Source organism: Podarcis vaucheri, assembly GCF_965113315.1.
Source record: "Podarcis vaucheri genome assembly, chromosome: 2".
Classification (NCBI taxonomy): domain Eukaryota; kingdom Metazoa; phylum Chordata; class Lepidosauria; order Squamata; family Lacertidae; genus Podarcis; species Podarcis vaucheri.
In genome coordinates, this window is record NC_138760.1 from 90,672,027 (window position 1) to 90,684,509 (window position 12,483).

A 12,483-nucleotide genomic window follows, 5' to 3' on the forward strand; every position below is an offset into this window, starting at 1 on the left:
TGTAGAAGTGGAGCTGTTTGACAGAGAAGCCTGCCTTGGTGTTTACAGAGGGCAAAGCTGTTCCACAGCTTTGAGGAGCAAACAGGAAAGTGCACAAAGAAGGTCTTCGTGGAGAAATTGTATCCTGTGTTCTTAGAACCAAGGATGAAAATATGCTCTTCAAGTTACTTGAAGGGAGGGCACAATCTGCTAATGCAATAGAGTAGGACATTCTTGGTAGGGAGTGGAAACACACTCCCAAAACAGACTTGCCAGCCATTACAACTACTTTTGTTCCACTAGACTCTAATCAGTTTTTGTAAGACACTCTAGCCTGTATTTCTTTTTATTGTTGAAAGTAAGAAGTTTAATTCTGACTTTTAAGTTGTAGCTTTGTACTGTATTGCATTGTATTGGGGTTTTGATAGTGAACTTTGATTTTATCATGTTGTTTTGAGTAGCTGATGGAAAGTTAACTGAGACTTGTGCAGGATAAATACATGGTGATAGCCTTGTGTGCATGTTTTTTTTAACAAACTTGTCACTAAAGTACTGCCCTCTTGTTGATGTGTTTACTATAGCCAAAGATTCTTCTGTAATCATTTTATAAAACACACCTGGAAAACATCCCTGTTAATCAATTTCTTTTTCTGTTTTCAGTCTTAGGGTTAGGGTTAAATCCCAGCTTCATGTTGAGCCTTATGTACAACATATTTGTTCTTATTTTCCATCCCTGCTGCTCCTTCGTTGCAGATCACTGCTGGCTAATAGAATTTGATGGGGCTCCTTCCTGTTGCCTGCAAAATGTTTCATTTTGCTACCTTCCGCACTTGCTTGCTTTTTTCTACTTTTTGTCATCGTTTTGATCTTGCAAATCCAGGTCCTATGAGAAATCAGACAGTATGAAATATGAAAATTGCTTGAGAAGTAATTGGAGAAACAGTGAGATTTATGAAACCCATGGAGATAATGCTCACACCTACTTATTCACAATATTTAATTTTTAATGGCAATTTTAATTAATGGAGGCACAGGTCTTTGGGTTTTTCAGAGGCAAGTGAGGAACAGCAGGGAGTTGCAGGGCTGTGCAGTGCAGGTGGGAGGGAAGGTGCTATTAAAATCTGCATTCCAAGCTGGTGACCTGAGAGAGGGAGGGGACAGAGTGTTTTAAAGTTCTAAAGTGAAATAAAATTAACCATTATGTAACACACATCGATAGATAGACCAGTGTTTCCCAACCGGTGTTCCGCGGCACACTACTGTGCCGTGAGACATTGGCTGGTGTGCCGTGGGAGGGAGGCGGGCGAGTCGGGCGGTGAGAGGCGGTGGCGGCGAGGATCCGCGTCGAGCCGGGGGCGGCTCCGCGGTGGTGGTGCCGAGCGGCGGGGCAGCGCGTGCAAAACGGAGGAGCGCAAGACAGCGGAGGAGGAGGAGGCCGGCATGTCCGGGCAGCAGCAGCAACAGCAGCAGCAGCAACTCCCGGCGACGGCTCCTCAAGCCCCGCCGCCGCCCCCTCCTCCGCCCGCTATCGCCGCCACCACCACAACAGCCGCCGCCTCAGTTGCCGCCGTCCCTCAGTCCCTCGCTCTGCTGCCTCCTCCCACCCCCAAAGCTTGGAGGTTCCCCGGCAAGGGGGAGGGAAAAAACTTTCACTTTCGTGCGTCCCTCCCGGTGTGACGCTGCGCGCTGATGTCACGGGGCGGGGCTTTAATGGTGGTGTGCCGCGAGATTTTTTTTCAGTAAACAGGTGTGCCGTTGCCCAAAAAAGTTTGGGAAACACTGAGATAGACAGACAGACTGACAGATAGCTGACATTTTGAGGTGAAGCCTCATCTGCAATTTGTCAGTTCCTGAAAGAGTTTTTTTTTATTGCAAACCTGTGAAAACAATTCCCTGCTGGGCTTCTTTGTGTCATGCATAAAGATACATCTAACAATGATGCTTTCATATAGCAAATTTGAAAGGAATATCAAAGCATGCTTATATGAACCTGTTAATTTATGAACTCTGCAAGGAAAGTGGTAGGGAAGTGCACAGAAATACAAATCTATCTGAGAAGGGGCAAGATTGTACGCATAACGAGTGGTCTTTTTTCTGTTTAAGTTCCATTTTCCCTAAGCTTTGTGGCTAGACATTGCTGGAGGATAAAAGTAAATGCAGGAATAAAACTTTGTTTCAGCTGCTGTCCTGAGGAAATGGAAGGAAAATAACACCAGAGAGAATCATGATACAATCTGAAAAGGGCAAGGATCCTCCAGAAAGGGAATTACACAGTAAAAAATTTCTGTCACACACTGTTTTATTTGAATTGATTATTTAGATTTGTGTTTATCTATTTAGCCTCTCACTGTTAATCAGCAAGTTTACAGAGGAAATGTGTCCATATGCCATTTGCTTATGTTGCATAGATGAAAGGGCTAGGAATCGTTCCATGCTTTATGTGACAATCATGTTTGGGCCAAGGTTCATCAGTGTTTATATCTGGATATTTTGGGATGTGCGCCTGTCATGTACACTGTATATTTGCTGCAGATAATCCATAACAAGCACAATTTGCTGTATGTGTGGAACTGTTCTTTAATAGGACTTCATTCTCACATTTGTCTTGCACCTTTCCTTCAAGAAGCTAGGGTGGTGTACATGATTTGTTTTCTTTCCATTTTTCTCCTCACAAGAGCCTTGTAAAGAACATTACCAGCCCATTGAGTATGATGGTGTTATGACACCCCATCTTCTCTGCATCTTACGATGCGGGGAGGAAGGGAGTTCCAGCCAAGAGTGTACCCCTCTGTCTGCTCTTCCTTCCTGTTAAACCTCTCACTGCCACCAGGTGAGAGAATTTATTTTACACTCATTGCTCCCCACTAGACAGCATAAAATGCCGTTGGGTCTCCTCAAAAACACCTCAAAGTGCATTCCCACCAGCGGAGTTTGGATGTATTGCTGTTAATTTTATTCAATCTTGTTGGGCACATATACCAGCGGTGTATGTTTAGAGCATTTTCTCAATTCCTATTTGAGACAGATCCAAACAAAAAAAACAATTCCAAAGTTGTTCCTCTAGTTCTTCTCCAAAATCTCTCTCCCCCCCCCCCCATTTTAGTATTAAAGAAATAAGGGAAGGGTAGACAATATAGTTGGGAAATGATTCCTTTCCCCAGTGGGTTGGTGGAATGAAATAATTGTTCAAAGTTGTTTAGGTTGCATAGTGCCTGGGGCATACAACTTTAGTCCCAGTTTACAGCTGAAGTATAAAGCAATGAATATCTTGTGCATTATTTGCAGTCTTAAGACTTATTTCTGAAGGCTAGGGAAGATCAGCTTTCTCCTGAATTGGATAAAATCTCATACATTGCTTTACTTCACAAAGTGAAGTTACTATATTTGAAAAGTTGCTGTGGTGTCTGAGTTCAGGTGGAGTTTAATCAAAGTAAATGTAGGATGCTGTCAAGAGATTGTTTATAACAGGGGTGTAAAATCTTTGGCTTTTGGGTCAAATTTGGCCCATGAGGCTGTTTTCACAAACCACACCCTGCTGCTCCAAAGGAACAATTGGGAACCTTAAAGTGTGATCCCAAATATTTTTTGTGAGTGAGGCTTGCTGTCAGCGCTGATCAGCTGATCGACATTGACAGCAAGTTCTGGTGTGATTGCTGTCCAGAGCAGGTATGTTTCACTCCCGGCAAACCCTCAGAGTATGGCTTGATGTAAGTGCAAAAATTTCTTTGTGTTGTCTCATTAAATTTGAGCTGTACCACACAGGAACATTTTTACTTTGGGTCACCTGATACTATTGTGATGTCAGGCGATTAATGGGCAGCTCCACCCATCAATCCATCCTATGGACTGGATCCTTTTCCCCAACCCTGACTTATAAAAAGGCTAATGTTACAGATAGGTAGAAGGATCTGGCAACTTCTGTTTCAGTGTATCTGAAGAAGTGTGCATGCACACGAAAGCTCATACCAAGAACTAACTTAGTTGGTCTTTAAGGTGCTACTGGAAGGAATTTTTTTTATTTTGAAAAAGGCTAATGTTTGGATACTTGCTTTTCAATTAACCTGCCTTTTCTGTTTCTGATTTGGTTATTTATACCTTTACAATAATGACTGGTTGACGTTGCCCTTGCCAGACCTGTGGATCTCCAAGCTTGAAGCTTATCTCTCAGAAGGGCACCAGCAGTTGCTAGGAGAACTTTTCCCATATACCTGAAAACCCAATTCTTGAGTATATTTTCTTTGGATTGGAGGTGTGCTGCTAATTTGCTCATTCTCACTCAGTGCAATATTCTCACTCATGTATGAAATCATACATGGTGAAGCTCACTGGTTTGTTTTTAGCTATTATTTTATCTGTAGGGTATAAATGATGATGATGAGCTTCAGAATCCTTTATTTTTGCAAGCATTTTCATCCCTGTTACCCCTCCCTTTTGGTGCTTTAATGTATAGCATATGTCTCGCTTGCCTTTATCAGTTTAAGAGCCTTTGTACTGGACTATGCTGCTTAACAAACATTAATTTGTAATGCTGGGTGATGCCTTTTTAAACTTTCAGAATTCTGAAATCTACAAGATGACCTTGGATCAATACAATGAGGCAGTTACCAATGCAGAAGATCAGATCAGGTAAGAATGCAATTGTTATCCCATTGACAGATTAAAAACAATATTATTTTTCCAGAAGGAGCTGGCTCAATGTGGTCCTGAGGGGGATTCACTTTGCATTCTTAAGTTTTTAAGTTTCTTTCTTAAGTTTTTTTGACCAAGTTTTGGCCAAAGCAGGGAATTACATGGAAACCAGCCAAGAAGTGTCATAGTAGAGCAGAGTAGATACTGTGCATCCAGGTCACACTTCCTCACACATTAGAAGGACAGGGGTTCTGCTCCATCTTAGGCCAGGATTGTGCAGCTCTGTCCATTGCCTGGCTTTAGCTCCTTCCTCAACTTTGCTTTCTACCCTGTCCCAAACCTGATAGGAGCCAAGTCTGACAGACCAGAAATACAAATATTCTTGTAGTTGCCATATGGGGAAAGTATGTTGCTGCAGTCAGGGAGGCATTTCTCTTAGAGTTAAGGAGGAGTATATGAACATGACCTGAGCTATAGGAAGCCCTGAAGCATTGAAATCTACATTTACCCTATAAGCCAAATAGCTATTGGTGTGTGTGTGTGTGTGTGTGTGTGGGATGCGGGTGGCGCTGTGGGTTAAACCACAGAGCCTAGGGCTTGTCGATCAGAAGGCCGGCGGTTCGAATCCCCGCGATGGGGTGAGCTCCCGTTGCTTGGTCCCTGCTCCTGCCAACCTAGCAGTTTGAAAGCACTTCAAAGTGCAAGTAGATAAATAGGTACTGCTGTGGTGGGAAGGTAAACGGCGTTTTCATGCGCTGCTCTGGTTCGCCAGAAGCGGCTTAGTCATACTGGCCACATGACCTGGAAGCTGTACGCCGGCTCCCTCGGCCAATAAAGTGAGATGAGCACCGCAACCCCAGAGTCGTCCACGACTGGACCTAATGGTCAGGGGTCCCTTTACCTTCACACACACACACACACACACACACACACACACACTGCTTTGTGAGCCAGTGTGGTGTAGTGGTTAAGAGCGGTAGTCTCGTAATCTAGGCTCTAGGGAACCGGGTTCGCGTCTCCGCTCCTCCACATGCAGCTGCTGGGTGACCTTGGGCTAGTCCCACTTCTCTGAAGTCTCTCAGCCCCACTCACCTCACAGAGTGTTTGTTGTGGGGGAGGAAGGGAAAGGAGAATGTGAGCCGCTTTGAGAATCCCTTAAGGGAGTGAAAGGCGGGATATCAAATCCAAACTCTTCTTCTTCTTTCGTAAACGGAAGGGTTAAGTTAATACATTCCGTGAAATTTAAAGGACAATGCATAAGAATTGCAGTACATTGTGCATGTTTAGCATATACACAAAAGTCAATAATATATAGTGCTTGAAAGAAACATGCATTTTAACATGCTTCTGACACATTGCGAGGCGCTCCCAGTTGGCTGAGGCAACCTGCAAAATGTACCTGCATTAGAAAATGTGTATAATTGGGCCATATTGTGTGCAATGGCCCTTGAAGCAAATATATCAATTAGATGATTAAGAGTTGCTTTTTTGTGCAACAGGCAAATAAATGATGACAAATTAGACGTTAGGTGTTAATTAACAGAGCATGTGCTACATTTCTTAAAATAGTATTTTTATCTTTAAGCCAATATGTATATGATATTTTATGCCTCCTTTTTGTCACTTTAATACATGTTTCATATTCTAAATCCATTTATAGGATGGAGATGTCTAGCATAGTATTCCCCATGTTTTAATAAACAAATGAATTCTTCCTTTCGAGGATTCTTTTTTGTTGACAATGCTAGAGCAGATATAATAATCCACACTAGTAAGCAACCGAATACTACGATGAGATACCCAGGGGGAGTGATGACAAAAGTCAGATAGTTTTCAGCAGGCATTTAAAATTTGGCACAGAAGGCTTCTCCTGGGTTTTCCACAGGTTACATGAGAGTATGGGTGTTGCAGAGCAGTCTAGAGAAGACTTTGAATCTCCAAGGCGTAAGAGATGATGCTTAGGGAGCTGCCTTCTCAGCTCCTTGCATTGAGAGGGCTTTGATGATTTCCTCCCAGGAAAGATCAGAAAATAATGGGCACTGAAGACCAATTAACAAAGATGAGTTGACCTCTGTAGTTTAGGAGTTAGCTGCTTATCCGTTCTAAGTTGGAATATATTTGGGAATATAGCTAAGATAAAAAAGAAAAATGCTTTGCAAGATGGAAGGTGCAGGAACTATATTGATTAGGAGATTATTATTATTTTGTAAGGAAGACCCCTGTCAGAAGACAAAATGAGGCACAAATTACAAGATACACCAGCAGATTGGCTAGAACTGCATGATGCTTGACATTTTATCACAAAAACATCTATTAAATACCTCTATTAATCCCAAAGGCATCTTACTAAAAAGCAGGCCACCAGGACAGTAATACCATTTGAAAGGTTTACCTGGCTGTTAAGAAAAGCTTCAATGGCATGGTCTCAAAAATAAACTACCTCTAGATAGATGTTACTATGATCAGATTAAGAAATATCAAATCCATGGAAAAGACAGATATAGGCGAAATGATACACAAGAGCCCATTTTTTGGGGGGGGGGCATTATCTGCTCATACAAGTGATAACTTTCAAAAAAAATACTACAAAAGTGATGATACATTCTGGTTCAACCAGCAAGAATGATGGGGAAGGGATCAGCAGATAGTTGGAGAGGTGACAGTTCAAAAGGAACATATTGGCAACATATTGACCCAGTGGTAGAAAGGTTTTGGAAAGACTTCCTAAAAGAGATTGGTAACATTACAAAGCACATAGCAGCAGTGGGTCCAATATTAAGGTTGTTCTCTTTGTTTTCTGATGTAAACTCAGATTCTCCCCCCAAGAGGTAGTTTAGTTTGTGCTTGTGGCAGCATGGCTCACCGCATCCCAGCATTGGAAACATGCCTGCCTTAAAAATGGGTAATTGGTAGGGGAAAAGCTATGCTATGTTGTAGTAATGGAAAAGGTAACACATCAGTTTTGAATTCTTAGAGGCCAGTCACAAATTGATTATTTTTATGCAATATGACATGATTTTGTTTCTTTTGCTGATAAGAAAGACACTGGTATGCTAATGCCACTGCAGTACACTTTTATTTGGAACAATAAGTAGAAGGCAGAACATTTTGTTATTGATCTGTTCTTCTCGGAATGCATTGGATCTCGATGCTGGATAACTAAATGGGATCTATAACGGAGCACTCTATTCTTATATGGCGTAATGGCATGCTTTGTTTTATACATTCAGAATCATAGAATGGTAGAATTGGAAGGGACTCTGAGGGTCACCTTGCCTAACCCTCAATCACGCTGGAATTTTTTTCCCCAACATGAGACTCGAACCCATGACCATGAGATTACAAGTCTACTGGCGGAGCTATCCTATCCTAGAAATACGAAAGCAAATATATATATATATATATATATATATATGGAACCTGGGACACTTTGGGCAATATGTCTCATAAAGCAGAAGTGGACAGGTTTCCCATACAGACAAACAATAATGTGGAAGGTTGCAGCGTGGTATATGTCTACTACTTGTACTGCATTTGCTGCTTATTGGTGCTGACTTCTTAAAAGTCTCACTTTTGAGTTTGCTGCAACAACTGTCAACAGGCATGGGCATGTTGCTGTTCCATAAAAAAAAAAAAAAACCAAACCAAGCAAACAACAACAAAAACAGAGTTGCCAACATGCTGCATATATTTGTAGAGTACATTCTCTTAGAAATAAGTTGCTGTTGGAATAAATATTTCAAAAGTTGGAAAGCAGTAATTAAGTTATGACAGCCTTTTCTTCAGTTGTCTTAGAACACAGGAAGATGATATCAAAGCCAAATATGTTTCCAGAACTATGTTTCTAGTTGGCAAGAAAGCAATAATTAGAAATATGCAGGTTCTTTGGGATTTCCTGCAGGAAGAGATTAAGATCAGCGGTTGTGTCCTATATGTCTTGTTTTTAGTTGTGCCAATATTTCCTTTATCTTCAGTGCATTCCTTTTGGGGCTTCATCCTATCCCTCCACATTTTTTACTGGATAGGGACCAGCGGCACACATTCGCCTCTTGTATTATGAGGCATTCTTCAAAAAGTCAAGACTGCTGTTAATTCCATCCTGGTGGTTTTAGCCAGAATATTTCAAGCAAGGTTTTAGGAAGCATCCTCCGCCGCACCCTGCTCTATTTGTTTTTGGCTGAAGTTGTTACATGCTCCTTCTCTACTACGTGCCCCTGAACAATGCTTTCCATTTTACTTAATACCACATTGTAATTATTCTCACTTCATTGTTTTGCACTGCCAACTCATTCTTTAATTCCATCATTATATTTCCAGATGGTGCCCCACTGAGGCCTTTGTGTGGGGTTTTGGCAGTTGACTTACCGAAGATAGCTGTTACTTTGCACATCTTTCTCCTACAAAGAAAGAAGCTGCAGGCGAAAGAGATTTGGTGCAAAAAAAGCTCCCCTCCTCCACTTATACACCTAAAGGGCCTGAGCTGGGGGTGACTGACCAGAAAGGAGACCTAGGAGTCATAGTGGATAGCTTGACGAAGACATTGACCCAGTGTGCAGCAGCAGGTGGATCGTTCATAATGCTGTTATACAAATCTGTATTGTGACCACATTTAGAATACTGTCCTCAGTTCTGGTTATCTCACCTCGAAAAGGACATGGTAGAGTTGGAGAAGGTTCAGAAAAGGGCAACCAAAATGATACGGGGAGTGGAGTTTAGATAAAAGGTGAATAAGAGGTGCTAAGATAGAAGTATGTTTATATAAAATTATGCATGCCATGGAAAAGGTGGAGAGAGAAATGCTTTCCTCCTTCTCTCATAACACTAAAATTTGTGGACAACCCAATGAAGCTGAATGTTGGAAGATTTGGAACGGATAAAAGAAAGGACTCTTCACACACCATATAGTTAAAGTGTGGCACTCGCTCCCGCAAGAGGCAGTGATGGCCATCAACTTGGATGACTTCAAAAGAAGATTAGACAAATCCATGGAGGGATATGGCTATCAGTGGCTACTGACCATGATTGCTGTGCTCTGCCTCCACGGTCAGGGGCAGTAGCTCTTCCGAAGACCAGGGACTAGGAGCCATAGGAGGAGAGAGGGCTCTTGTGATTGGGTCCTGCTTGTGGGTTTCCCACAGACATCTGGTCCAGCAGGCTCTTTTTATATTCTATGGGGAATGGTTTTTTCATTGTTATGAACAGGCGAGTTTTACATTTGAGGGAGAGGGAAATTCTAATTTAAGATGGAGTGGTGACCAAGAGTATGAGCTTTGAGAGACCCATGAGTCAGGAAGTCACAGAATTGACTCACAGAGTTGGAAGGGACCCGAAGGGTGATCTAGTCCAACACCCTTCAATGCAGGAATTTTTGACCAATGTGGAGGTCGAACCCACAACCCTGTGATTAAAAGTCTCATGCTCTGCTATGGACTCGGTAGGTGGTTGCCCTTAGGCAAGTCACTCTCTTTTGTCTCCACTCCCCGGGTGAATACAGCAGTGGTAATACTGGTCTACCTTGCAGATTTGTTGTAAAGATTAATAAAGCATATGTTTGTAAAGCACTTTGAACATTCAAAAAGAGCCGTATCAATGCTTATTGTCGTTAAACAATGCCAGGGTTGGAAATCCTAGTTTGGCATCCTTGAGTGTATCCTGACTTCTGTGCACAATTTAGGCAGGGTCAAGTGAGCAAGCAGCTTTCTCCTCCCCATCCTTAGGTGAATTATTGAGATGCAAATCCGTAGGACTTAACAGGCACATCTTGTTATTGCTCATTACTTGTGAAGCGCTGTCAGCATGCACATTTTCTTACCTTTTGACACACACCTTCAAATATGGAAAGTAGTAATCTGGCACAAGGCACAATATTAAACCCTGTCTTAACCATCTGATAATACTGTTTGGACTGGAGAGCACTTTACGGAAGTGGCCATGCTTAAGTATTGCCTCACCATTGTCTGACTTATTCAGACTGAGAATAGCAAATGTCAGGCTTGATTAATTCTGTTATGTGCTCTTCTTTGGTAGCCAAGGAGTTCCTGGATGCTTTTACTAACTGCGTAGAGTTGCTGATGGGTCATAGAGAACTCCACCCTGCACCTACCACAGATCGTAACTTGGCTGCTGTTTACATCATCACTTTACACTTTGATTAACTTGATTTGAGTCAAAACCCTCTGGTCTTGTTGACTCTGTCTTTAAATTTTCTTCAGCTTATGAGTCACTTCTTCAAAGTGTAAACAGCAAGTGCCGTTCAGGAGCTGCTGTCTCAGGATAACTCATAGTGTAACCCGGCTCTTAGATGTCTATAGCTGACTCATTAAAATAGTGTATCCCACTGGTTTTTCCAAGATTGTACTAGTGTAAAGGGCTCACCGAATTGCCCTCTGTGTGTCTCTTGTTCCGTGGAAAAGTTGGAGCTATCTCTCAGCCTTATGCTCAGTTCACATAAACACAGCTGTTTTTACAAAAAGTGTGATAGGAAATTGATTTCCTCTCTCTCCAGTTCTAGTGTTACCACCCACTTGCCATTACTCATGGTGAATTACTAGAACGAGACCCTCATTCCTTCCCTTACATATATACATTGAAGGTGTTTCCGTTTTTTGTCACCTTCTGCCAGACACCATCTTTTATGCGTGTCATTTGCTGTGTTTGGATAAGCCGGAGACACAGAATTTTCTCTGCTGCGAGCAGCAGCTCCTGCTTTTCAGAAACCAAATGGCAGCATGAGTAGAAGAAGCACGAATTATGGAGGCTGTTTCCTTGGCATTGCTAAGCTTCTGTTGCATCCCTTTCCATTCATTTTCTCGTCCTCTCGACCATCTGCAGCTCTGGCACAAGTGGCCTAGTGCATTAAAGGGCTTTTTATTTCCTCTGAATGAATAATGCTAACTGGTATTTATGACAGCACTTCAACATTTCAGAGTGTTGTGCGGAACTTCACTAACAAGGCCACACAATAAAAAATGTTCCTTTGAGGTTAGTGGACAAGTCTGGCTCTTTTTTTCTCAGAAGAGAGGAAATCTGTACAGGAAAGGGGATGAACTGGTTTGTGCCAAGCGACATAGCAAAGCAGTGGTAGGTGTTTCATCCTGTGGCCTCACCTGGAGGGAGGGTATCAGTATTGACCCAGAGGTGATCAATCCACTGTGACTTGACTGTTCGTTCTCACATCTGAACTGCTGGCAGCACATTAAGAAATATCCTCCCTGCTACATTTCCTCTTTCATTCTGTGCTGGATATTACCCAGCCCTCTGTCTTTCCCAGCAAAGAGCCGCCTAGCAACAGGAGCCTTACTGATCAGAGCTTGGAAAACTAGCAGCTCTTTTGCCACCTTCCTTGTTGTGCCCTCGTTCTGCGCATGTTGTGTTGGCTTGGAGAACCGCCACAAAATGCATTGCCTGCTTTATTTTATTACAAAGGCTGCGTTATTTTGTATGTGTACGTGTCAGCCAGTGGAATTAAAGGCTGGGGACTTAGATCTAGACGCACACCGCACGCTTGCACACATTCCACTGTTTAGCAAACTCTTCACATCAGTGATCATCCACAAAAGGAGATGCGTGTAAATAAAAGGCCAGTGCTCCCCACCTTTTACTTCACTCCCTGTCCTTTTCTCGCTGCTCAGAGAGCCATGACGCAGACTAGGTTTAGAGAAGACAACTTGTTAATCCCCTCCCCGCTACAGGGAATAAAATGGCATTTCATTCCAAGCTCTATTAATGCGCTCGCTCCTGGGATAAAGCGAGACTCCCAAAAGGCAGTGGCCAATTTTTTCCTCCTTCTGCATCGTCTTTGTCTTCTTTTGAGTGTTACATTTAGATTAGTGTCTGAGGATTAAATGTTTTTACAGTCTCTGAATCTGTTAAGGG

The 12,483-nt window shown here is 42.4% G+C and overlaps 1 protein-coding gene across 6 annotated transcripts in view; it reads left to right on the top strand.

Moving 5' to 3' along the window:
- Positions 1–12,483, top strand: part of CHCHD6 (coiled-coil-helix-coiled-coil-helix domain containing 6) — a 195,745-nt gene that overhangs the window by 106,533 nt on the left and 76,729 nt on the right. For all 6 annotated transcript variants that reach the window (XM_082210658.1, XM_082210662.1, XM_082210659.1 and 3 more), the window contains one exon: positions 4,535–4,605. In XM_082210658.1, the coding sequence (XP_082066784.1) occupies positions 4,535–4,605 (71 nt within the window). The remainder of the gene's footprint in view (positions 1–4,534; positions 4,606–12,483) is intronic.